Here is a 27,367-nt window from a genome sequence, read left to right on the forward strand (position 1 = left end):
ATCTCAAAAAAGATGAACTGACTATTTGTAGCTGTGCAGTATATATCAATATAAACGAAAGAAATTCCTATAAATATAATGTCTAAAACGCTCAATTGACGAATAACTTTATAAAAATTATAAAAATAATAATTATTATTATTATATTTCTTTATTTGATGTAGAAGATTATAAAATCGAAGAGAATATTAACGTAAGTAACCAAAAGGTGAGGTAATAGCTGTACAGCTGATTTCACTGACTCAACTTAATTGTGCATGAATAAATATATTGATATGAGAAGTAATAAAACAAAGACTTATAAATGAAATAATAAATAAATAGTAGCACAAAGTGGTCCTGAATATAATGTAACTTATGTAATATGTAATTTACATAATACAGCAACATACATACATAATTATAACATATTATAACGACGAATAAAGGACGGCAAATAAGATTCAACTGTTAGTTATAATATGTTTCAATGTAGAGCACGAAAATCATTGAGAGAATCTGCCGACTGTATCTCAAGCGGAAGAGAATTGTACTTAGTTGTTTTGTGGTATGAAGACGATAGAAGGCATTGAAGACAAATGTCACACAATTCTTCATCATGATAATTAACTTTTCTATGCAGGAAACTAGAAAAATGTACTGGTGTATGCACGAAGAATGTTATAAACAAGACAAGAGAGTAATTCATCGCTGGCCAATTTATCATAGCTAATAGTACTTCTTTGTAAGGGAAGATCGAATAAAGTAAGCATTAAAACCTATTATAATACAAAAATTTTTCTCGTAACCTTTGTACGACCTTAAGCCCGTCAGCTGAGCGTTTTAGGCACTATATTTATATAAACTTTTTTATTTGCATTGATATATACACGGCTACATATAGTCAACCTGCCTTTCTTGAAACACCCTGTATACATACAGCTTAAGAATTTTAATTGCAGAAGCCACTAAAAGATTTATATCTACTTATTCCTTGCCCGAGAGCACTTGTGGCATTTTAATATGAAAAATTGCACCGTATATAGATATTTCAAGTTTGAAGTAAGTTCACGATCGAACATTGCTTGCGTTTCTTTCCTCTTTTTTTCTTTTTCTACTTTTTATTTTGTAACACGTGCGTTTCTTTTCGCTTTTCCTCTTTCTACTTTTTACTGCGCAACAAGATTTTATTAAAAATTATTGAATTATTCAAAGTAATCATTCTAACCTTGGCAACGCCACCTAAGATCGAACTGATAATATATTATTAAATAGATCTTTTATACTCTGTGACTTTTAGAACGAAGTTTCATTCCTAAGCCGATAATTTTAAAAAATCGACATGTATCAAGCAAATGTATCATTATAATGAAAAGCGCACGAATGGTGACGAAATAGTATATGTTGCATAATAGAATAGCGTAATCGGAATTATAGATTTCCTCGTACACAAGTTTTTTGATGTTATTTCTAAATGACGTAAGCTATAATTATGAATTATGAAGTTATACGTAAGCAAAGTTAACATTACCAATTATGATTAGATTTTTTGTAATACATATACTTTTTAATCAAAGCGGTTCTTAGTGGCAAATATCCTTATCCTGGCGTAGAACATTTTTATGCAATAAAAAGCAGAAAAAGAAGAAAAGAGAAGATATACATATCTCATAAACAGATAGATGTGATTAATCACATCTCGTGTATTAAAAAAATTAAGTATATTCAATCACAGTCACAATTTTAAACCCGTTTATTCTCGATTTTTAATATTATATCGCGTTCTGTACATAACAGTGCATACAGAACCCGCGACTTTCGGTGGACAGGATATGCATTTTACCTTTCCACGCTATATCTTCGCCAACGATCGTTCAAATCTCTCCAAAACTCTCCCGTGCACTTTCGCGCACCTATAAATTTAGCGGTTTGTCGGTCACAAGATAATTACTCTTAATTGCAAGAATAGAGAATATGTTATCTTTGTTTCTCATGTAGAATGACTTATAATTTGATTAATGCAAAAAAATATATTTTTCAGCTGAAAGTTACTCCATTTCGAGCAGAATTGTAGTGGTTTTTGCTTTAGATTTCAGGAGACTTTCCAAGATAGCGAAGTCATTTTCCGGAAAACTAATTTAGATCCGTTTAAATTGATTGAAATTCATAAATTACTCGACGTATTTCTCTTGCATACGCGAAGGTGAGATATTTCTTTATTATATTAAGATTCTTTATACTGCTTTATGAATCAATAATTTATTCTGTTAAGATTGAACAGCCGCTGATACACACAATAACAAACAACATACGTAACACAGCGCCATATTTTCCGAGGATGTAAAGCGAATCGTGACGTTTCGTGATGACGCACAAACGTCGAAGGTTGTAAAACACGTAGTAGTGGAAAGCGAGAGAAACGCACAAATAGTGGGTAATCGGCCACTGCGTTTACGCAGTTACACACCGTAGAGACTACATCCGGGCTAAGCACCCCGATTCAACAGCGACGCACCGTCGGAAACGTCGCGTATGCGTGCATCGGACGATTGTCTTCGATCGCCGAGCGATTCCGTTTACTACCTTTACGGGATATGAAACAATGTAATCGCCATCGTTATCGAGCGTGCCTAAATACAAGCGGAACGGCCACTGTGTCCCGTAAAAAATTATTTATTTGCTTTTTATCACGACACGATCCGACAATCCATGATTGCATTTAACGTATTCGTAATACTTTACGATGTTGGAGTATAAATCGTGAGAATATGCACACTTGTGAAAAATGATAGAAAATTAAAAATTATTTTATTAAGATTACATAAACGAGTAATTCGAATAAATATGACGAGCATTCAGCAATGTGACAAGAAGCTCGAAAATATTTCCTCGATCTCTAAGCTGCGAGAAGCGCGGTTTCCAAGTTAAATCTCGGTGTAACTATCTACGTATATTCTCGAAATTCAGTTGTTCGTAAAAGAAGACGTCTAGACCGTGAATAATATTGTCGCACACTAACACGAAATTTATAATATTTATATATAAATTTGAATATATAAAATGATATCGATAAAATATATAGTAAAATCGACCGCCAAGTTCAGCGCTAAAAATGTTCTCGAGATTCATATTAATCATTGCGCCGTACAGCATGGTTTTCAGGGTTACGGCATTAAAAATATCGGCGAATGTTCCGTTTCGCCGAAACACGTTTCGCGTGCCAGTCTCAATCGGTCACAACGGTGCTAAAATTAAACCCGGCAAATAATGGAAGGAAAGGAAAATCGTGCTTCGCCGAAAGAGAACCACTCGTCTTTCAGCGCCGCGATCAACGGGGATCGAGAGGGGTCCGTAATTCGCATGCGAATCGATCAACAATTTACGCTTCGTGGACCGCTGCGCCGTGCCGGATTCGCGGTCATTTTCACGAACCGAGCGGCGAAATTCACGCGCACGCCCACTCGCGAATCGTATATTTTCGCCAGAAATCCCAACCCGCCGGGGTTTCACTGAATTAATCTAAATGTGAAAATGCAAAAACGAAAACCGCGGTTGCCGCACGTTCGTCGAAACGGCAATCCCTATGCGTCGTGACGCGATGTCGCGGGCTATTATTCGACGGTGCGAAACGTGACGGTAATCCTGATGTGCCGATGACAATGCTTCCGCGGCCGAATCGCGATCATTTTCGGCAAGGTAGAGGTATATGTATGTGTTATATTTTTCGGTACATATTTATATGTACCTAAACTAAGGAGAAAAGTTGAATAAAAAATTAAGCCTTAGAATTAGGTAAATTTCTTATGGAAATTCACTTACGGAATCTTTTATTTAGTAGCCCGTTGTTATGTAATGGTGCTAATATACCAATACACAATAGCCGGCGTTAGTTGCAACGAATTTTTACTTTTGAGCATTTCAAGACGTTTTTAAGATACATTTTAGCATTTAATTAAACATACTTCCTCATTCTTCTTAAATTTCAGTGAATTATCACACGAATATATGTACATTTGAGTATTCTATTCGTTATTTAACATTTCATTTGGCCGTACAGTTGGTCACAGGACGGTTGCAACAGTTTTTTTTTATATATTTCAAAATACACAAAAAAGTAGATAGACAGTTATCAAATTACATGCACACGTGTAATATATTTTACAACAGTTCTATTTTTACAACAGTTCTATTTTTATATTTCGAAATACACATAAAAGTAGATAGTTATCGAAAAAGTAGATAAACAGTTATCAAATTATATGCACATGTGTAATATTTAGCAAAGTTTATTTAAGCATGTATATACATATCTATTTATTATCGGTTTATTTTAACATGTATATACATATCTAATTTTGACAGCTGTTTATCTATTGCGCATATTCATAAATCATATGTTTACTTCGTCGTATTTTTGTGTGTTCTGAAATATGTAAGAAAAACTGTTCCGACTACCCTATGACCGAGTATACACAGATAATAGTATGAAGAATGTCAAAATTAGATATGTATGTACATGACAAAATAAATTACATATTATATTACGATACTACTGCACATGTTCGTAAATCATAGGTTCGCTACGTCATGTGTTTTGTGTGTTCCAAAACATGTAAAAAAGAAAACTATTGCAACCATCTTGTGGCCAACTGTATACATTTCGAGTAATGTAAAATTAAAAAAATAGCATAGCATTTTAGTTAATATGGCTCCCTAAGAATATTGATAATATGACTTCTATTTCGAGGTATTCATATTGAAATAGTTATTCGATAAGTCAATTCTAATCGATATAGTTTACCGTTACACTTCTGTTTGGACTGCTGTCCTTCTGACAGACTGCATCTTTTGATAAGTAAGTCAGTATTTACATGAAAAATTCACGATTGTACTTGTGTTATTCTTTCTAAGACTGTGATCTTGAATACATATATAATTTTATAAGAAAATACTCGGTTATTTTTTTAAAATTCAATTTTTTTAATTTATTTTAACTGTGGGCCACATTACCACCCTTGTTTCTCTTCCCCATTATACAGTATCACCATATTTTTATAAACAACGTCCTAAGTACTAAATATTTCATAACATCGGGTAGAGAATCGATTGTGAACAACACTTTGACAAATATAATTATTCAGTCCTCAATATGAAATTTCGATCGTCGACAAAGTTATTGTACAAAATGTAAATAAAAGAAGCAGAGGCATGATATCACTTCTTTTCCTGTGATATACATAATAGATTAATATTAAATAAATAAGTTAATAAAATTGAAAGGATTTGATTCCCCTGTATAATACAACTTTGAAATGGAGCTAACTTAACTCGAATTGTCTTAACTGATCTTTTTATATAACAGAATATTTTCTATTTAAAATTATGCATATATCTTTATCGATGAATATACCCGTAAGGACATATTGTTTATACTAGTATCGATCAGTCAAACGGCACGCTGTAATACTGTTTTTTCTCTGAAAAAACATTCACGCAAGATTATTCCAAGAAAGGTGAAATATGCGAATACCTCCCCTGCTCAATATATGTGCATCTATGTGCATCTATTTAAGTCTCAGCATTGCTCTAGCGAATCTTTAATGGCTTGCATCTGCATAGATAAAAATATGAAGAAACGCATGCAGTTAGATTCGTCAGTAAATTTTGCAGGCCGACAGGTAATAAAATAATTTCCAAGGACCACTTCAAACCACATCTAACTTTTTTTCCGTACACGCCGCTTTTTTAGCTGCTATCATTCACGATGAATTTACATCTCTATACGCGATAGGTCGCGCTGATAGGCAGAGTATTCACGAGCGTACATATTATTTGGAACGTAATGGTGTCGTTTACGAAATTTCATTCATACAGACGGAACCCGAAACGATCAATCGGTCGCTCGCGTTTCCGCGCTTTCGCGTCACGATCTTATGTTAATTCAACGGGCCGATCCGTAAACACCGTCGGGCTCTGAATAAATCAACACGCCACAATAGTGCACCAAACGGCTACCAAGCGTGGGCAAATGTATTCGCCAAGAACGAATAGTAAATCTGAACGCGCATTTGTACACGATATACATGCGTCGACGAAGGGTTAAAGGCGAAGAAAAGGTGAAAAAAGAAAATACAGAAGATTATCCATTCCTTTAGACAGAACCGTGCAATTTTATCGTATATATTATCTTATGTAAACAGATTGTTCTCGTTATTTGCTAAAGAAGAAGAAGCATGATGAAGCATATTGAAAAACCGTTACAGTTAAGATATACAATAAAACATCTGATCAAATATCCGACGTCGTACAATACGTCGTTTAAATATATCGTTCCGTTCGACGTTGGAAAAATTCAAGCTTCTACTATGACTTGAACTTCGTTACTTGGCGTAATTTAAAGTCAGTCCCCATACGCGGAACGTATGACGTTATAACGCATACTTCTCGAGCGGTTTCTCCCGTGAGACGCGAGCGGAATATTCATTTCGTACGACGGTCGGACGTCATACGCGGGGATGAAAATTACAAGGAAGTCCCAGGCCCGTTATGTGGGCGAGTCTGAGAGGACGGGGGTATGGAACCCGCACGCGCAATTGATCCAATATTGACGATCAACGCCATGACTCACTATCTTTTGATGTTGTTATGAGAAATAGAAATAGCGTTATTAAGTGACGTGACTACGAAGTGAAATATACCGTGACGCAAAACGTTACAACGAAACGTTAATTAGTTATAACGTAACCGCTCAGCCGTATCAAACTAACAATTGTACGCAATCTAAATTATAACGTGAATTACTGGTGCAATTTAAATCTTCTTGGTATTCACGATGCTTTTAGAAACCTTCGCAACTTTTAAATCTTATTGCTAACTGCAAATTATAGTAATCGGCTGGTAAGTAATCGTGTGTGTATTTAGTAATCAATAATAATATTGTTTCCAAAATCAACGGCTCTATTACTAAGTATTGTTCACTATAAATTCACAAGGTAATTAATATATAGATTATAAATTAGAATATATAGTATATAGATTAGAATTGATTTATATGTCGAATAACTATTTCGGTATAAAAACCTTGAAAGAAAGGTCATATTATTAGTACTCTTAAAGGACCACATTAGCAAAATGCTATGTTATTGTTTCAACTTTGCATAACTCGAAATATGTACAGCTGAATGTAATATTAAAAAAACGAAATATTTAAATGTACATATATTCATGTGATAATAGGCTCAAATTTAAGAAGAATGAGAAAATATGATTAATTAAATATTAAAATGTAGTTCGAAAATATTTCGAAATCCTCAAAAGTAAAAATGCATTGTAATAAATGCCGGCTATTGTATATTGGCATATTAGCGCTACTAAGTAACGGCAGGCTATTAATAAATAAATAATTCCATAAACAATCACTAGAATTCGTCACCTAATAATGAAAATATTAAGAGGAGCTATAATACTTAAAAGAGTTATATAATACCACCTTCTCCATTATATTTATAAATTTGAAGTAGGGAGGATGAAACTAGTGATGGAACAAAATTACATATTAACACTTTCACAACCGCATGTTAGCGCAGTAAAACGTCGCCAGTGGCCGGCAATATTTTGGAAGAAAAAACTTTACGTAAATTCATGAAACAATTAACATTATTATGACGTGACAAAAGAAAAGTTTTGCAAGTAGCTTGCCACTGGTACCACGTGGGAGTCACCGGCAAATAGCGACTGGCCTATCAATGGTACCACGTGAGTGTCACCGGCAAATAACGACTGGCCTACCAATGACACCACATGAGTGTCACCGGCATACAACGACTGGCCTGCCCATGACACCACATTGGTGTCAGCGGTTGTGAAAGTGTTAACATGTTCGCTACCAAGATTTATTTGGGTAATTCTTCCCACAGACCACTTCGTCTTATATTTCATGTAATTATGTAAAATAGACTTAGTTTGATAATATCAATATAGAAATAAAATTTAATTTTCACACATGTATGATGCCAGTCTCTCGCGAGAAACCATTACATCACACGTGTGACATTGGTAGTGAATTTGTTACACACACTTGATTGAATCGTAAACTATTTTTTATACTGATAACTTGCATATCTATGATGTGCTTATGATGATGTGCTTGTGATGATATCTATGACTATGATTTGTATATCAAGTCTATTCAGCTAATTTCCTCGAAATGTTTACTTGGAATATAACATTAAGATATAAAATTAAATTCAGCATAAAATAAAAACTTTAATTCGATCACAAGAAATTTCAAGATTTTTTAAATCAGTATTAGATAGTAAAATTACTTTGAAAAATTTAACATTTCTAAAGAATTTAGTAAAATCATTGTAAAGCATTTTTGAAGCTATGTTTTTGTTAACCTATAAATGGGAGCATGACTTTTTTGAAGAATAAAACAATTGCTGTCTATCAGCTAAGATTCTCAAATGTTATTGATGCTACTTCGCTAACTCCAAGAATAAATGATGAAGGCAAATTACTGACAACACTAACGTCAAAAACAAAAATAAAAACGGAAAAATATTGGTTTGTTCATGTTTGTTCATCTATGGTCAGTTTGACTCTCATGTGTCTACTCATGGATTAAAGACATTCCTTCAAATCTCTCATCGCTTTATTCAGAAATATAAAAGATCATTTCTCAAAGAATTACCAAGAAATCTGCGTTTTAGCACTTATGGAAAAATATGTGTCCCTTATTTTGATCTTGTTATTTTGAGATTACAATATAATTAGAGTGAATGAAAATTGGAGAAATACACCATTGTGGATATCCTTGTAAATTTTTATCAAGGGCGGAAGGAAGTTCTAATGTCAAAAGGTTCATCAATGATAAAAATCACTTTTGCACAACAGATATATCTTCTTGCTTACGTACACGCATTATTATGTTATTATAAATACGAACGATAAATAATCCCGTCAAATCTTCAACCAAGTGTCGTACAGCTACTGCACATGTATTTTAACTAACCTAAAAACAGAAAACGATATTTGACTTACCGTATGATATATCGATAAGTCTGAGTGGTATCACCAAGTAAACATCATTCTCCGCGTGTTGTTAGCATACTCAATATTTATGACGGTACGATCATGCTTCCTTATCACCTGCATTGTTCGTTAACTTTACCTTAAGATTACATCATGCTGCCGAAGCAGACATGAGTGCGTTCGCTGGTAGATGCACTTTTTATGTTAGGTGCAAGGTGTACATGTGTACGTTTAAAGGATCGTCCACATTAGAAGTAAGCGGTAATAAGTAAAGGGCATCTACATTGGAAATAAGCAATATTAAGTAAAGAATATAGTATTAGTAGCAAGGCAGTAGGGAGTAAAAAATGGGAATGATCCATTTCACTTACTCCCGATATTATGCTTTATTTCACTGAAAAAATCTCTCTTGCTCCGCAATGCTGCTATCTCCAATATAGACAGTCCTTAAATCTGACGACAAAGTGTAGAAAGTGCAACTGATAACAAGCGAAATAACTACATCATCAGGATGATTCACTCGCGTTCGTTATCTGATGTATATTACATATATGATATTCTAACAGAAATTTTGCTTTAGACGCAAAATACCAATTTGTAACAAACAAATCAAGTTTCTGCATATATATGTGATAATAATGCATCGTGGGAAAAATTCCGAATTGAAAATGAATTCAAATTGAGTTTGAACTAGACAAAATGAAATTTATAATTTTTTTTTTTAATTTGTAAGATGTAATCAACTATAAATGTTAAAAAATACTCGAAAATTGTATGTCCACAAGAGATACATATATTATACATAACAATAACCGCATACAGAATGTACCGAGAAATTCTCTATCAAATAAATCAACTTTTTGTTTACTAAATTGCGTTTAAATGTAATTTTTAAATGAGAACTAAAAGTTGTCGAATTAATATATTAGATTGTGCGCAACTCAGGAGTAGAATTATGAAATGTCATGATATATACATATAAGTTATATAGAATGTTTCCTATCTCATTAAATACTTTATTATTATATATANAGAATTTCTTATCGATGCTATACTGGAAGAATTCAAAAAAATAATAATAATAAGATAATATGCTTAAACGACATATATATAAATAAATTATAATATATATATAAATATATATAAATATATATATAAATATATATAAATAAATTTTTTATAGGAAATATCGTTTCAACGTCTAAACAATATTCATGATCTTGAGATATTACTAGAGCCTTTAGATATTATTTGATTTTATATCAGTCGCCATTTTAATATAATAAGATGTTACATAAGATAAAAAGGACAGCCTACATAACTCACATGACATTTCATGGTTCTGCTCTGTCGACTCGCATGTAACCTAGCACACTAATTGAACAACCTTAAATAGCTTTCATTTTAAAACTATCATTCGAATAGGATTTTGGTAAACGAGAAACTGCTTCGGCTTCAATATCAAGAATCTCCCAATACACTCCGCATGCGGTTATTCTGGGACACCCTGTATAAAAGAGAAAGAAGATGTACATTTGCGATCTAAGAATATTATATTTTTAGTGTCAAAAAAAAATATCTGCGTATTATTTTTGTTTCTAAATCGATTTTTCAGATAGAAGAGAAACAATGATTCATATGATATTCCGCATTTCCGCAGACCGTTCCTAATTTGAGTCTAATATGCAACTTAATATGCTAATTTAAACTTGAAATATCTCTCATTTAAAAATTATTGTGCAAACGGACGATAGACGAAAAGTTGCTTTATTTGGTAACAAGAATCTCTCTGTGCACTTCGCATGCTGTTATTCTGAGACATTTTGTATATTATTTGTCAACATCTCGATTGTACACATTAATAATATTATGGAATCGCATATTACAACTTATACATAAAATTTGTTAAAGTAGCAAGTAATTATCACAGGAAACTCCAAAACAGCTTAATGTATCTTTCTAATTATGGATAGTAGCCGATCTCTGCACCTCGCTGGAATGTCTGGCATGATTCATCATAGATTCTACTCGATTTGCAGTCTCTCTGACAACATCGGATATTTCATCTGGCAGATGATCTAGAGTGGGAATATGCGCCGACAGGCGTTTGTAAACGGAATCTCTGTTGCTGTCCTTCTTATTCCGCCGCTGTTCCTCATACTTCAGCTGCTGCTTAAAGAATATAGCATTCTTTATAAACTCCAATGTGTTCTCAAAACTCTTTCCAGCTCCTTGCATAGTCTTAATCGCGCTGACCGCATACTCTACGTCGTAACATCTGCCTAATAACTGTTGCTGCAATGCTAACACCTCTACACGTTTCTCCACCATTGGTGGTAACGCTTTCCTCACATGTTCCTGCAGTCTGTAAAAGGCAAGCGATGGCTCGTTTGCCACAATATGCATATTCTCCGATATCCGTTCGGTTGCTGCAACATTGCGGTAGACATTATCGTATTCATTAATTAATTGTGTGTCAGACTGACACGACAAATAAATTTGGCAAATTATTTGAAACGCGATATCACCAGCAAGAAAATACTACTAACCTTTCTTAACTTTCGTTTCTAGCTCTTGATCTGGTTGATATATCTTCGCAGCCATTATAGTAATTATTACATTATATAATACCGCAATTACACAAATATAATGATTGATTTTATTTACGTATTTATGTATTCATCTCTTTCAGGAGAAACCGACTTTTCACTCGATCTTTAAACGATTAAAATAATACATCTGCGTCATCTGTTCTTTTATATGCCGACATAAGTGTTTCAGTGTCCTTTCTATTTGTGCCTTCTTCTTTTCTATAAATATATCTGTTTTTTCCCATAAATATATCTGTTACTTTTGTAGACACAAAATATATTAATTGTGCTCCAGTAAAGTGTCACAATCAGCTGATGTTATGATCAGCTTCTTCACAGCCGTTCTAAAAGCCAGCGGCACACGATATTTGTTTCTTGCAGGATTGCTTGCTGGATAGAAATACTGCGTTCTGATTGGTGCATTTCCAAAAATGGATGACAATACACCAATCAAAACGCAGTATTTCAGACCTGCAAACAATCCGGCACGAAAATAAGCATCGTGTGCCGCTGGTTTGACAACGAATAGTAGAACGCAAAGAGTAATCATTAGGAGTCCGTATCAGAATAAATATTAGAGAATAAAGATTACGGACTAAATATTGGTATTCGATGATAAACAATTAATTGGTTTGCTTTGCACTATTTGGTCAAGTTTCAACTTTCAATCCTCAATCTTTAGTGTTAATTTGAAGTGGGCTTTAAATCGATTGTGTGCACCAATCAAATCTCTGAATTACTGGTAACATACTGAACGTGTCTCTCGTTTGGACGCAATCTTTATTCCACATGTGAGAACAGCCGTAGGTAGCCGCATACGTGTAATATCAACTTAATACCATCTCTTCTCAAGTTGGTCGCGTGATATCTGAATTCAGGTATATGCAATTTTTTCACTTGTTAATGGATAGTAACATTTAAAAAAATGGCTATGTCAATTTGGGCGAAGGTAGGAATTGGATGGTAGGTTCGCATCGATACACGACGGATAATTTCATAGAGTCGCTTATATTTATTGTTATCGCGATAATCGGTGTCAACGTTAACCTTAAATATTTGAAAAAATCTAATAATCATTAAATCAGAAATGCTTCACTTCATACTTTTAAATATATACACAGAGTTTTAATACTTACACGCAGTAAAGAAGATTTTAAATGGTTATTGCATTTATTAACAATAAATAGGCAAAAATTCATGCTTTAGCGAAATTTTGTTTTACACTATTTGCAGGGTAATAATTGCTGCCGGAGGAATTTACACTTTCATCCTATCGAAGAACAGCGTTCATACTAAGAGATATGAGATTATGAAAGCCAGACAACGCATTAAGGAGTCGAATATGATAGATTAATTTATTATTGAAGAAAAAGAATTCCAAGAAGATATAATCAAAGTGCAACATTTAAAAAATGGCAACATTACCGCAATTAGATGAAGAGAAACTTAAGTTGGTACAAGATTTGGAAATAGAAATGATGCAAGACATGTATAATCGTATGACATCTGCATGTCACAGAAAATGTATAACACCAAAGTATACCGATCCTGAATTAGGCAAGGGAGAGTCAATATGTCTGGATCGTTGCATCGCTAAGTATTTAGACGTTCATGAACGTATTGGAAAGAAACTCACACAATTTTCAATGCAAGAAGCGAAATCACAAGAGCAGCCAAAGACAAGTTAAGTTGATCATCGTTAGTTGCATTTGAAGGGGGTTTTCTATAACCTCTTGTAAGTTAATTATTATAATTTCCTTCCGACCATTGTACATTTTTGAAGAATGTGTAGTTTATATGGATTAGACTGTACTAAAGGAATCTGTATTTTATTATTATCGATAAGTTGATAATAATAAAATTAATAAATAAGACAGATTGATACAATTTATGAAATGCTTCAAATTTCTGATTTCTCAATGTTCCAGATTTCCCATTTTAATATCCTTTCTTGATATATAATATTCACCTGTAAGTGGACGCGTGAGAATCAAACTGATTTAGCAAAATAGTGTCGATAACATTCGGAAATCTCAGCTAAAAACAATAGTTTTATTCTTCAGAAAAGTTCAGGAAGGTATTAGCTAAATCGGAAATTTCCGTCCGTTTTTTTGTAAAAAGTATGGTTTTATTTAAGAAATAAAATGAAAAAGTACATCAATCAAAGTACTGTCCATCGTTAGCGATGACTTTTTCCCATCTTTCGGGTAGCAAGCAAATTCCACGGCAAAAGAATGACTCGTTTTTGGAGGCTATCCAGTCAGAGACCCATTTTTCGACGTCTTCGTAAGAATTGAAGCGTTCCTCAGCAAGTGCGTCTGCCATCGACCGAAACAAGTGGTAGTTGGAAGGGGCACAGTCTGGTGAATAAGCCGCATGGGGTAGCATTTCCCAGCGAAGTGCTTCTAACGTTTCCTTGACAAGTTTTGTGACGTGAGGCCGAGCGTTGTCATGAAGCAAAATCACTTTATGCTGTCTCGTTTCATATTCTGGTCGTTTTTCGTGCAATGCTCGGCTCAAATGGATAATTTGTTCTCGATAGAGATGTTCTGTAACTGTTTGATCAGATTTCAACAGCTCATGGTATACTACACCCTTTTGATCCCACCAAATACAGAGCATTGCCTTCTTTCCGTGGATATTCTGCTTTGGCGTCGATATTGAGGGTTGGCCGAGGTCGCAAATGGTTTTTCGACGTTTGGGGTTGTCAAAATATATCCATTTTTCATCCCCAGTGATGATACGATGCAAAAACCCCTTTCTTCGTTGCCTAGCAAGCAGAATTTCGCAAATGGTTTTTCGTCTTTCAATGTCTCTTAGCTTCAGTTCATATGGGACCCATTTTCCCTCCTTGTAGACCTTTCCCAAGGCTTTCAAACGATCAGAAATGACAGATTGAGCACAATTTAATGCTTCTGCAAGTTGTTTTTGCGTTTGACATGGGTCTTCATCCACCAATGCCTGCAATTCTTCGTCTTCGAATGCTCTTGGCCGTCCAGAACGCTTTTTGTCCTCCACACCAAAATCACCACTTTTAAATCGTCGAAACCATTCTCTGCATGTTTTATCGGAAGAAGCACTATCACCATAAACTTCTACAAGCATTCGATGAGCTTCAGCTGCAGTTTTCTTCCATTTGAAGCAAAAGATTAACACTTCGCGCAAATGACGTTTATTTGGCTCAAATTTTATCATTTTCGATGCAGTAAGAAACAATGTTATTGATGCGAACGTATACCTTTATATACTGAATTTTATTCAATCTTATTGACAGATGGTAAAATTTAAAAATTAAACTTGGTTTAGACATTAGAGTTACCGACAATTCTAGCTATAGCTACTCGCCGTTAGATGGACGGAACTTTTCGATTTACTTATTAGAAAAGCGCCCACTTACAGATTGTGTTATTGGGTCAAAAAGTTCACTTTGATTTTTTACTCAAATTTGATTGTTTCTCTTTTTGCTTTTAGTGAAAACAAGTTATTCATCAACTGATTAATTGTCATTATCCTCTATGATCTTTCGTCAATGTTCTGATAAAATTCATATATTTCTATCATAGAAGATGCTTATAAAGAATTGAACCGATTTTTTAATTAATTTAACATTTTGCTTTACGATACATGCATGAAACAAGAAAATATCGAAATATATAAAATTATAAATAAAGTGCCATGTTATTTATAAACGGTTTATTTTGCATGAAAGAGAGATACAGGTATACAACGTATAAAATAAAATTAATAATCATTGATACAACATATTTCCAAAAACATACAGTACAAACAATGCATATTACGATAGTAACTTTTACATTTAATTCTTCATCAAACTTAAATGACATAAGTTTCGTTCATGTTTCATTACACTCGTGAAAATTCATTACATTCAACATTTTTTTCTTGATTATTCAAAATATAATCTCTCGTCCCATCAAAGTATTCATTTATGTGTGCGTGTGTGTATGTGTGTACTTCGAGACAATTCTTGATTCGTAAATAGAACAATTTATTTACTAAGAATACATATGTAAGCAATAGTAGGGTAAAATTTACGCAAATTCAAGAAATCAATATTAATCTTCAAACATGATGATGAAATCCATGGCAGCACGACTGATTATATACAAATTTCAATGTGTAGTTTCAGAAAAGAAACGGAAGCTTAATAGGAATTTGTATTTTTTCATCGCACTTCTGTTTAGCGATATGACACCGACATGTGTGTGAAAGCAGTAAAAATAAATCAAAACTTTCCTTCTTTTATCCAAACAATTTATAAACAATAAACATCTTCAAATATTCAATACTTCAAGATGTTTTGTACATGAGATTGGACAATAAGAGAGCAAGAGACATGATTTATTTTCTACACGTCAGTATCACACGTTGGATTTCCACAAAGTAATATCGTTTCATCTACACGTTAACCTGCAGTTTTATCCTTCACCGGACGGACGGTTGCCAAAACTAAAGTGTGTTGGCCACCGCCAGTGACACGTACCACTGTCTTGCCTTCTAATTGTCTTCCTTTAATTAATATCGGTTCTTCGACATCTACTTCTTCCCCCGTGCCAAGCTGTCCGCTGGTACCCATACCCCATGAATACAGCTCACCTAATACAATCATATATACATATATCAGTTTAAAATTCGTTATACGATATGTGCACGTGCTATATATTATATTTTGGTCTAACTCCTTCTTCAAGAAAGCGTCATATTTTTATGCCGTAACCTCACATTACATTACCTGATTCTGTGACCGCGAATGACTGTGCGCTACCCGCACCTACGTCGATACATTTCGCGGAACTTAAAACAGGGACTGGGGTCAACTCCTTCGCGTCCGTACAATTGGTTCCAAGACCAAGACGACCGTATTCCTTGCGACCCATCACGAAAACTTGCCCTTCATCGTCCAGAGCAATGGTATGATGTTGCCCGCTACTGATATGTTTCCATACTTTCCCACTAAACGTCTTCGACATTTGCGGATGAAAATGAGTAGCGGCATCCTTCAAACCTGAACATTCCCAATGAATACGTGAGCAAATAGAATCGAAGTATGCAATCTTGGTCAAACGTATTTTCTGCCTTACCGATTTGATAGTAATTATTTAGGCCGAATACATATATGTCTCCTTTTTGATTTTCTTTGGCAAATGTACAATAAGTTCCTGCCCATATATCGGCGAATTCAAGCTTCTTACTGACTTTGAATTCAACCAAGCCTGGTGTCAGTAATGGACCCATTCCTTGTCGGGTATTTCTACTAGCTGTACGCGAGGCTACTCTTCCTAGTTGTCCTTGTTCCCCGCACCCGCAAGTATATACACGTCCATTTTCACTAAGTAACACTAAATGATCAGCACCTGATGCTATTTTCACTACTTTTATATTAGGTAATATTTCTATTGGAAGTCGTTCATTGCCTTTCAATGTTAATCCCATGGTACCATGCGAGTCCTATATTTACAAATCAATTTGTTACGTATTTGTTATGTTATAGTATTAATTCTCTTAATAGATGTAATGTGTCGAGATAAATCGCAATATTAAAGTAGACTTACCCTAAATGAGCCCCAAGCAAAAGCTCGGCCATCTTCTAACAAAGCTGCGCTATGCGAGTCTCCTGCTGTCACCTGAATAGCTTTACCAGGTAACTCGACTGTACCTGGTACTGTCTCAGAGCCTTCTTTGCTAGTATCTCGTCCGAGTGCTCCCTCATCATTACAACCGAAAGTCAATACTTCTCCTGTCTTTTTTAAACACACATTGTGCATACCTCCAGCTGCTGCTGCTATAACGTCATGATAATCAGGTATGGCAGCTGGACGCATCTTCTCGACAACATCCTCTCCTAGACCAAGTTGTCCAACATCCCCTTGTCCAAACACGAGTATAACGCTACCAGTAGAGAGTGACCGTAAGTCGGGTTTTACACTTATTTCTGCAAGAGAGATATGTTCAAATTATATGGAACGGCTTCTGGGCACATAAACGACTTGTGTCGATTTGCAAAAAAATCCGCGTTATCTTTCAGGAACGTTAGTCTTTCTTCGTAGCAATAACACGAAAGATCGTATGGAAAGCAACATTTTTACCGCTCAACGATGGAAAATATGTTCAGAATATTCGCGGCTTTATAGGTTACGACAGCTGACGTGCGGTATGAGATGCTTGAGAAGAGGAGGAATTCTCGACAGAGCGAAAACTAACGAGGTGAAACCATACCTTGCTTCTTTTTTATCTGCTTCGGCGCCTTTTCTGCGGTCACAGGATCTTCAGCAGTCCGTTTCGTCGCTCTCCGTGGAGGCACTGCAACATAGTTTTAGGTTATGTTCATGAATGTATTCGTAAAACAACTATTATGACTATCACATATCGCTCGATGGACGTTTTTAATATTGTTATTTATTTGCGCACTCACTTCTGCAGCTATTTATTGTGGATCGTAATTATGTATCGCTTTTCGCTCGATTGGCGCCAAAAGTTGCAGTGTTTCGGCTTTTACGACAGTTGCGCAACTCGCGAGGAAGCACGATGCAGACCGGTTTCCACAGACACTACAGCTACTTCGTTACTGATATTCAATAGCTAGAGGGTACGGCTTGCAACAGGACGAACGGTCGCCCGCCAAAACGGACGCCACCTATTCAAAGATTCCGAAGTTTATTAGAACAAGTTTCGCGCCAAGACGATTTGTCCTCAGAGATATTGCTATAGACTATATTCACATATAATATTCACTGCCACACTAAAAATCTATGTGTACGTAACATGAACTATAGATTTTCAGTAGTAGTAGTAATGAATATACGAACATACCTCTGATAGAAAATTTCACGAACAGTTCGTGTTGGAAAAAGAAATGAGAGATATTTCTGATACACATTTGACATTTCTGATTTTTTCTTGGGCGATATATATAAGTATTCATATTTTTGGAATTACTTCCTTTTTCTGTCTTTCTCTTTCTCTCTTTTTGAAATTCTTCCTTTTTCGCTCGCTTTCTCTCTCTCTCTCTCTCTCTCTCTTTCTTGTAGCTTTCAAATTCGAAAGTTTGTCTGTCTCTCTTGCGAGTCGATCTTAAATCGAATTTCATACTTTTCCGTGTCTGTACGAGCGTAAGTTCGCTCGTAAACGCGTTATGGCCCAAGGAAACGGCTAATGTTTCATAACTTCCCGCAGTGAATTAATAAACAAGGGCGAACGCCGTTTTTCGCAAATATTACAGCGGAGTTTCATAAACCGACTGCGGCACGATAAGAAACTTTCGGATTCTGCGGTTTAATATCCTTTACGGTTGCCAGATTAATATCATTTTCTGACAGGCGAAACTTTCTCTTAACATCAGATATTACAGATTTTTAAGATTGCATGTATTTTCTATCTCTTTTTACAATTACAACGTAAGATTAACAATGATACGGGATACACGAATTCCTCTATCATTATATGATTTTCGAGGCATTACTTCCGGTCGTTGGAAAGTCGAAAAAAACAGTAAAGAATTATTTTTGTGATTCACGCTTTTATTGTGCATTTTTCATTAGATAGAAACTCACAAACGTTTGTGCACTCATGCGCACCATTTCGTCAAAGGATGCGTATGCGGTCAAATTTCATTTAAATTTGCTTCGGTAAGCAACGAGTAAAAATATTTTAGGTGCATAGTGGAAGTTATCCTCCGTGGTAATATGTTGAAATTCTCAAAGAGCGGACGTCTATCGCGCGTAATAATACCACAGAGAATTAATTGTCACCCGGTTATTATTATCGTTTTATTTATTTACATCTCTTATGCCATCATGTATTACCATTATTCTTTTACCATGTGTTTATTTACAATATCATACTGTAGGTTACACGTTTATTTGTAGCAATGCTTTGTAATGGGTTTTTTGATAATATACGTTAAGGCGTATGGGACGTCAGGCATGCGTTTCGTCCTTTAGGTCGATGATCTCCGCCAATCACGTACTTCGTCTCTATACTACTCGTGCATAATTTCAGGGTACAGAAAGAACACGTCACTACCGACATGAGTCGCCGATAGTTAATTATGGCGGCGCGAGTACGTAACGGTCAACGGTGAGTTCTCTCGTTTTCGGCAAGTGACAATGTGAACAGAATCCGCGTGCTCGCGAAAGAACCGTTTGCCGACGCGAATTAAACAACTGACGAGTACGGGAAACATGAATCGAGTCGCGTGAACTACGCTAAAGTGCTCGGTCGCTCCTTCAAATACTACTTTACTCGGAACCGAAGATGGCCGCGCGAAGTCGCAAAAGTTTTCTTCCGAAAGAGATCGCATATCGAAACTAGTATGATCTCGGCGAATCCAAGTACTGTGCAACATCGATGCGTGTCTACGGCATTATAAGCCGGTAAATTGATACATAATTAACTTAACCTAGAAAAAAGTGCTTTCTACCATCAAAATTTTGTATTGGTTACGAATTGAACAAGAAAGCTTCTCAGCGTTTTAAGCAGTGCACAGAACAAAATATTGGATTCAAGTAAATAATATTACTCCAATATTCCTTAACCAATTTCTATTTGGGTCAAATAATATTTATTTAATCCAAATAAAATATTTTCCAAGTAAATTACACACACACACACACACACACACACACACACATATATATAAATATATGCTTGATTTAAGTAAAATTTATTTAATCAATCAAACTAAAGAGTTACTGAGACATAGTGAAGTAATTATTTACTTCAATTTATCGTTTTTTTGTATATCGCTTAGGATATTGAGATACTTTTTGTTCTATTCGTAATCCGTAATGAATTTTTCGCGCATTGAGCTTCAGAGGTGTAAATAAGATGCTTGTAAATTAGTTACCGAAATATCGGATGTCAATTGTCGCTTAAATTTTGAACGAGAACTTCGCGAGTTCAATGTACGAGTCAATTTTCGTTCGCGATAACGTAAACGTGAAAAGAGGAAAACGGATTATCAATGCCCGGCCCGGTATGCATTTCACCGCCTGCGGTGATCAACACGCGCGTAACCTTGGAGCGTCCTCTAAGACCGTCAACGCCGGGATCGCAGCAGTTCTTTCGCTGCCGTTCGCGAGATAAGACGCGAGTGGCGCGCGCACGCGAGTGATCCGCGTTATTCAAAGCGAAAGGCGAATTAGCGCGAGACGGGGGAGGGGGATGACCACGAGGGGTGTTCGGCGCGCGTGATACGAGGATGCGGGCGGGGGTGGCACGCGCGGAAAGGGGCAGAGTGCCGGCCGGTTATCAGAGGGGTCGGAAACGCGGAAGCGCGCCAGTCGACGGCGAGACTTCGCCCGCGCAGCTTCCTACTTTCTCTCTCCAACTATCTCCATCTCTCCCCTCGTTGTCTCCATTCGTCGTCTGTCAGTTCGCAAAAGCCCCCGTCGTGACAAACCACCTGCGTCGCGCGGATAATTCACCGGTCCGGCGCGTAACGACTCCGTGCGAAATACCCGGACGAGAGTGGAGCGAGGAGTCACGTGGCGATCGCGTGGACAACGCGGGACGATCGAGGGTGACCGTCGTCGAGAGAAAGAGAGTGAAGGATCCCCGCTTCCGGATCCTCGTTGGATGTAGAGGAACCGAGGAGGAATCATGACGAGGACGACTCGCCGATTTCTACTCCTGCTGCTGCAGACGCTTATTGGCGGTGAGTAACCCCCGCACTGTGCACTCTTTCTTGGAAATCGCGCGCGTGCGAGAGGTATCGCGTGTCCAAGGTGACCACCGGTGATCGTTACCGCGTTTCTCCACTTAACACGTAATCGGTCACCAACTGAGTTTTACGACTGACAAAAATCAGGGTGTTATTGTCACGTCAGATAATTGTTACCAACGATTGCTGCGGATATTTGTTGTGATTCTCCTTCGCGTGCAAAGAGAAACACAGGCACGAGTAAGCCGGTGAGGAGAGTACGAGTGGGCGTTACGAATCGTTGATTTAGATCGAGTTACGACAATGCCGATGGAATAAACAACCGGAAACTATTTGGCTTAACAGTCGACATTCCCGCGCGAGGCGCGCACAATGAGCATTAGACGAGGAGAAACTAATGAGATTACCGTGTAAATAATACACGCCTGTCCCAGCGGTCCGCGTCGGACTTGAAGCGCGGCTATCGGCGGCGCGCGAGCGCGTTTTAACGAGTTTGTAAATAAAACACGCGCGCGGACTTATTGTTCGGGCGCGACTACCAAAGGTCGCCGGTGGAAATTTACTCCGCAAACACCGGGACTGCGGCTGACAAAACGTCGCGCCGTACGTAAGGTGACAAATTAAAGTCGATTTGCGAAATAAACTCGCTGTGTTATACAATCAAGCGGATAAATGACGCGTACGTGTCGCTTGTGCGTCTGGCCTCTCTCTCTCTCTCTCTCTCTCTCTTTTTGTTCTCCGCCCTGTTCGTTTTTCATCCGACGTTCGCGTCTCGGGACGATGCGATTCCTCGAAACGCCTCACGACTTGTTGAGCCACCGCCGGCCGTGACGGTTAGCGCGCGCCGAATTTGCGCGAGACGAAAGGAAGATTCCGAGAACGGATACTCGTTGAGTTCTCGCGCCGTCTGTGCCGTGGAGAACGCTCGCTCGCTCCTGCGACGAGAGTGGATTGATTTTCTTGCTTGGTCGAATCCGTATCAGCGTTTTCTCAATCAGTCTGAGTGGTTCGCGGCGAACGTCGCGACGCTTGCCACCGACGCGCGTGCTTTTAAGAAATACAATAGCGGCTTCTCGAAAAACCGTTCGAGCGAACGCGCTTCGTTGCTCGTATACACACACTCACACACATATGCGCAGCATCCGATTCGATGGACCGCGCGCTGGCCGATGTCGTCGCCGTGTGAAATCGGGAAAGCACTCGGAATATTAAAGGGAGAGAGAGAGAGAGAAACAGTGATGGTAGTCTCTGTACGCGAGCGGATGCGCGTAACACGTTCGTCGCTCTATCGTTGTCGCGCGCGTACGTTGTATATTTTTTTTCTACGTTGTCGAAGAATAAAAATCGTTTGCGTCACGCGTCGAAGCAGCGAATGCGCAAAAAATAATCCGCATTTCTGGCGTAAGAGTGTTACGCGCGAAGTATCGGAAAATAAACGAACGAGAAATAGAATCGGCACGGTCGCTATTTGCGACAATGCGCGCATGGATGTTCGCGAGAATCGGCATCGTCGCTTTCGCAGTTTCCTCGATTGGTCTAATGTTTCTCTTCTGGATTATTGTGACCCCCCGGAACTGCTCGTTCTGTGTACCTCGAATATTACCGGAAGTTTCTTGTTGAAGTCGCGCGAACTGCCAAATGTCTTTCTTCGGGAAATCTACGGCCGCGTAATTGCGGTTGAAGCAATACAACGACCTGCATGGAAAATTTCTTGCGATCCAATTGAGATCCATAGACTGATTTTCCAAAATGATTATAGATTCCGGTTGGAAAATCTATGTAGGTTCTATTTAGAAGTGTAATGTTTCGTACGATTTTAAGACCGGTTCAGTCAGATCTTGTACTTAAGACCGTCTTAAGTTCATCGTCAGATGCTTCATAGCTAATGAAATGAGCGTACAGCATTTAAAGATGAATTTAAGAATTTTAAATATAATATCTGATTATAAATACCGGCCTAAATGGGAAATATAAACATACTTTCTTTGGTTACCATTAGTTTTAACACTTTGCGGTCCGTCGACGGCATAATGTCGTCGCGCTCGTTTCGTCGTTATGGCCCGACAGCACTGTGCCGTCGCGATCTCACAGCATTGGTTTTATCGATAAATCGAAACATATAATAAACATGTGATGATTTTAGATGTCAACATTTGTATAAATAAACCAAATAAGTGCGACTAATTTCGTATTATATCTTCGATAAGATCAAACACATTAGTCAAGCGTCTTCGGGTGGCCGCGGACCGCAGTGTTAAAAGTTCGGTGATTAGAGTTTAAAAACGGTTTTTTTTTCATTCCCGTGGTTTTTTCGGTTTTTTCCGCGAAAAATGGAAAAAAAATGTTTTTTAAACTATAATCACCCTTAACGTGTTCCCAAAGATTTTTCTCGTTTCCATTTTACACTACGATTGAACAAAATAGACGAAACACTTTAAGTATTTACACTTTATAAGTACATATACGCTACACGCGCACTATCAAGTATAATAGCATGAAACATATAACTTAATTTATTAATTGATTAACTTCTTTATTTAATTAAGTCAAACTCAACTTTAGTTGCTTGATTTTGGCGGTGAAATAAGCCGCAACGCACTGCCAATCAGCATCGCGGAGGAAAGACTCAAAAGAGGCTTCATCCTATATCTGAAATAAGAATAGGATTCCCAATTAATATTGTAGTAAGATAACCAATGTTAGGACAATTTTGAGTATCTTAATCGGAATCTGTGCTATATTTGTGAGAATCTGGGAAAATTTCAATATGAAGAGAGGAGGATGAGATCACGCTGAAAAAGTTGCGAGTTACATACGAATTTGCGCCTCATTTTCGCGGTTAAATCACGAAATGTTCATAGAGAGAACGTCCTCAAGTCCGTCTCTTTACTCGAAAAAGACACGTTTTCGCTCTTAATGTCTCTCACTCGCCTCGGGTAGACGTTTATTCCGTCTAACGTTCCGGCACATCTCAAAGCTTTTTAAGTTTCCTCGTTTGCGAGTGGAATATGACATTCGGAGTCGATGAGAAAGAAACGGTAAAATTACCGGAAGTCCGGTGGATGAAACGTGCGGCCTAATGACGTTGCGTTCGCTTGTCATTATTTGTCGGCTGCTTTCTGTGAACTTGTGGTCAAATTGATGGAGCTCGTCGAGCTTTAAGAAGGTCGTGAGGTGAAACGAGTTTGATAGGAATTCGATGAAACTTGTTCTATATATATATATATACCGAAATATTATTTAATTGTCTGTGCAATTAAAGAATGACCATTCGAGAGCTGAGATATTTGCAACAAAATTCGACATTTATCATACATGTTTTTCGAGAGATTAGCGTGCTATTTTTAATTTCTATTTTTAATATCTTTTAAACCAAAAATAATATTTCGATGGGAAACTACAATGATATGAAAGACTACTATACAGACATTTATACGCAAATTTCCAAATTATTGACTTTATATTGAATAATTTTAATTTGAAAATATAGCGTGAATATAGTGTAAAGTTCATAATTTATAGTAATAAACACTCTTTTTGATTTATCGGTGCGTCTCTACTAGATCAACTAATGCATAAATATAGCATTAATAAGAAAAATAGAAAGTAATATTTTCGTATGTGTAATATTATGTATGTACGTTCATTTCAACTTCAAATTAACATTTATTATAGATAATGCAATAAATGTGTAGAAATGTAATTTTGTTTGATAAATACTAAATTTATGAATAGTTCTATTGATACGTCACTGAAAATATGACACTGAGCCTTACAACATTTTTAAGAAACTTTTTCGTACAACTTTCTCGTTTCAGTGAGTAAACGCTTCGCGGTTCGTCCGTATTCTAATCGCGTTCAACGGTATATGCAGCTATCTAATTCTTCAATTGAAATGTCATGGTACGCGACTCAAGTATACAAACGCAAAGCCAACGCGAGTCGAACGGTGATGCGGGTAATTAGGAAAATCTCCCGGTACTTGCATTCAGTGTAAAATGCACGGAACGTTCCCGTCTACGTTAGGATTATCTTCCTGAAGATCTTCCACGAAGACCGGATCTCAACGTACACCGGGACGTTCCCTGAATTTTACACTGATTGGAAGTTACTTCCTCTCTCCTTCCCTTTGCGGATTCGCGATTCGACTCTGAAAATCAGACGCGAGCGTGAGTGTCGTTCGCCCACGCATTGTCGCAAGTTTGCCGAATGCGAATACATTCTCTCCAGAATACCAGCTTTAATTATTTCGATCGAAATTATCTCGATCGTACGATTGTCTGAATCTTGAAATATGTAATTAATGGCCGCTCTCAACATTAAATCGTGTGGTTGGAATATCCAAATATGGATTCTTTTTTGTCCTATTTTCCACATTTTATCTGTACATTAAACGGGCGCGAAATTTTCCTCCCTCGGAAAGGTTGAAAGGATTTTTTCCCGGGCGGCCTTAACTCGCTGTCAGCGGTCTTGATGACGTTCGCCCGGGTGTCCGAGCGACTCGCGCACGGCGCGTTGCACGTGTGCGAAGGCGGAAACGGCGCGAACGAAACAAAACGCAAGAAAAAAGGACGCCGTTAACCTAGTTTCTTCGCTATCAATCATCACGCGATATTCCGCGGCATGCCGGGCGCTGATAGAATTTCTGATGGAAATTGAAGAAAGATAGTCGCGTTCGCCACGCTCGACGTCGGAATTATACCAAATGCTTCCAGAAAATCTCGTGTTTACGCAACGAAAGTTCGTAGGGTGTACCGGGAGAGTGTTTTGAAAATCTTCGCGCAAGGTTTCCCTCCGATATGAATTCCCTCGCGAATTTAAGACCGCGGTATGTCTTCTTGTACGAAAATTCAGCAGGATATTTTTTATAAGCGTTTCGATAAATCGGTGATCTCGATAATCTTCTGAAGTTTTATCATAATTACGCTCTGATAAAAAATTATAGTTATTTTCGACGCCTTTTTTGATGCAATATAAATATATATATATTTTTTTTAATTTTAATCACAAAAATGATCAGAAGAATCAATTTTCCAGTAAGTATTTTTATAGCGTCAGTGATAATAATCTTACATGCATGTTTCTACTAATATAAAATATGTTTGGCGCTGAAAATAATTATAATTTTCCAACAGTGTAATTTTACCGATGTGATCTCGAATATAATTCTCTCCTGTTCTTTATTTCCTGAAATTGAATTTTCGTAATCTTCAAATTTGTATTATTTTTGTATTGAATGTTCACCATTTTTAGTTTCCTGCTTGTAACTCGACATTAAAACAACCGCCATTTTTCTTAGTTTGATATGATGTCGCAGCGATTGTGAAATATACAGAACCAAATAAAACGAGGTCGTCGGCGCAAATTGATATTGCGTGCAGTAAATTAAATATTGCCCGCGGTGCACGCACAAAACTACCTGCATTTTTTTAATATCCCCCCCCCCTTTTTTTTCATGTACGAAAGCGTACGGCAATGGCTATTGTTGCTTCAATTTTAATTTAACTTCACGATGAAAAGCCTAGCGTTGTCTCCTCCACCGAGACATATTTTTACATCAAAACCCAATCGTCATTATAAACTCGAAAAATCGGGAAACTCGTGTTATTTTGCAAGCGCGAGATACCCGGACGAATTTGACAAACGAACTCGCGTGGAACGTCCGTCGTGACACATCGAGTGAAACGCGAGTGAAACAACGTCAAAAAACACTAGTGATAGTAAATAAAAAACAGTTGGGATGTAGTCGAAAAAAAATTGAAGAGAGAGAACGAGTACGCGCGCATTAAATCGTAAAGCCACGCGAAGCGATAGTGACGTTGCCGAGTCCGGGCTTGTTTCGTCAGTCGCGCGATATGCATCGCGAAAGCGGAAAAGAGAAAGAGAGTGAGAGGCTAAACGCCCCGACCGTTCGCGATGGTAAGAATCGCGAAAACGTCGGGATCGATTCTTAATCCTCTCGCGCCGCGTCGGATCGCGTTTTCCGCGTGAGCGCATGCCAAATCGCGCGAACGACGGCGTTCCACCCCTTACGAGAAGAAGAGCTCGTGATACATGACTCGCCGATTCTCCTCATTTCTCG

The 27,367-nt window shown here is 37.2% G+C and overlaps 5 protein-coding genes across 6 annotated transcripts in view; 2 read left to right on the forward strand and 3 right to left on the reverse strand.

The window, feature by feature from the left end:
- LOC106746505 (3-hydroxy-3-methylglutaryl-coenzyme A reductase) overlaps positions 1 to 9,196 on the reverse strand; it is a 28,580-nt gene extending 19,384 nt beyond the window's left edge. The window contains exon 1 of the mRNA XM_014623159.1: positions 9,022 to 9,196. The gene's annotated coding sequence lies outside the window, so the exon portion shown is untranslated. The remainder of the gene's footprint in view (positions 1 to 9,021) is intronic.
- Positions 9,197 to 10,202: 1,006 nt separating this feature from the next.
- Positions 10,203 to 11,975, reverse strand: LOC106746461 (protein MEF2BNB homolog). Of its 2 annotated transcripts, XM_014623066.1 has the most exons (3): positions 11,562 to 11,975; positions 11,002 to 11,441; positions 10,203 to 10,519 (listed from the first exon to the last, which is right to left on the reverse strand). In XM_014623066.1, exons 1-3 carry the CDS (start codon positions 11,614 to 11,616, stop codon positions 10,505 to 10,507), a joined length of 510 nt encoding a protein of 169 aa, XP_014478552.1. In that variant the 5' UTR covers positions 11,617 to 11,975; the 3' UTR covers positions 10,203 to 10,504. The 2 variants fall into 2 exon arrangements, with proteins under 2 accessions (XP_014478552.1, XP_014478551.1); XM_014623065.1 differs by lacking the exon at positions 10,203 to 10,519 and having other exon boundaries at positions 10,759 to 11,441.
- Positions 11,976 to 12,918: 943 nt separating this feature from the next.
- LOC106746462 (mitochondrial import inner membrane translocase subunit Tim10) lies at positions 12,919 to 13,494 on the forward strand. Its single transcript, XM_014623067.1, has one exon. The coding sequence runs from the start codon at positions 13,016 to 13,018 to the stop codon at positions 13,289 to 13,291; it is 276 nt and encodes a 91-aa protein (XP_014478553.1). The 5' UTR covers positions 12,919 to 13,015; the 3' UTR covers positions 13,292 to 13,494.
- A 1,824-nt stretch (positions 13,495 to 15,318) lies between these two features.
- Positions 15,319 to 18,189, reverse strand: LOC106746500 (regulator of chromosome condensation). Its single transcript, XM_014623152.1, has 6 exons — positions 18,037 to 18,189; positions 17,841 to 17,924; positions 17,177 to 17,556; positions 16,706 to 17,072; positions 16,357 to 16,629; positions 15,319 to 16,220 (listed from the first exon to the last, which is right to left on the reverse strand). Coding segments are annotated over exons 1-6 (1,296 nt in total). The 5' UTR covers positions 18,038 to 18,189; the 3' UTR covers positions 15,319 to 16,029.
- A 2,734-nt stretch (positions 18,190 to 20,923) lies between these two features.
- LOC106746499 (hemicentin-1-like) overlaps positions 20,924 to 27,367 on the forward strand; it is a 246,767-nt gene continuing 240,323 nt past the window's right edge. Inside the window, exon 1 of the mRNA XM_014623150.1 lies at positions 20,924 to 21,279. Within this exon, the coding sequence (XP_014478636.1) occupies positions 21,225 to 21,279 (55 nt within the window). The 5' untranslated portion in view covers positions 20,924 to 21,224. The remainder of the gene's footprint in view (positions 21,280 to 27,367) is intronic.

This window comes from Dinoponera quadriceps, unplaced genomic scaffold (assembly GCF_001313825.1).
Source record: "Dinoponera quadriceps isolate SergipeBrazil2010 unplaced genomic scaffold, ASM131382v1 scaffold1850, whole genome shotgun sequence".
Lineage (NCBI taxonomy): Eukaryota > Metazoa > Arthropoda > Insecta > Hymenoptera > Formicidae > Dinoponera > Dinoponera quadriceps.

What these genes read in the sequence shown, in the direction of transcription:
- LOC106746461 (XM_014623065.1), bottom strand. Translation starts at nt 11,616, where the DNA reads ATGGCTGCGAAGATATATCAACCAGATCAAGAGCTAGAAACGAAAGTT. An exon ending in AGAAACGAAAGTTAAGAAAG is followed by an intron (nt 11,442 to 11,561) that starts GTTAGTAGTATT and finishes GCAATGTTGCAG; the next exon opens with CAACCGAACGGATATCGGAG.
- LOC106746500 (XM_014623152.1), bottom strand. An exon ending in GCAGATAAAAAAGAAGCAAG is followed by an intron (nt 17,557 to 17,840) that starts GTATGGTTTCAC and finishes TCTCTCTTGCAG; the next exon opens with AAATAAGTGTAAAACCCGAC. An exon ending in ATTCGCGGTCACAGAATCAG is followed by an intron (nt 16,221 to 16,356) that starts GTAATGTAATGT and finishes TGATTGTATTAG; the next exon opens with GTGAGCTGTATTCATGGGGT.
- LOC106746462 (XM_014623067.1), top strand. Translation starts at nt 13,016, where the DNA reads ATGGCAACATTACCGCAATTAGATGAAGAGAAACTTAAGTTGGTACAA.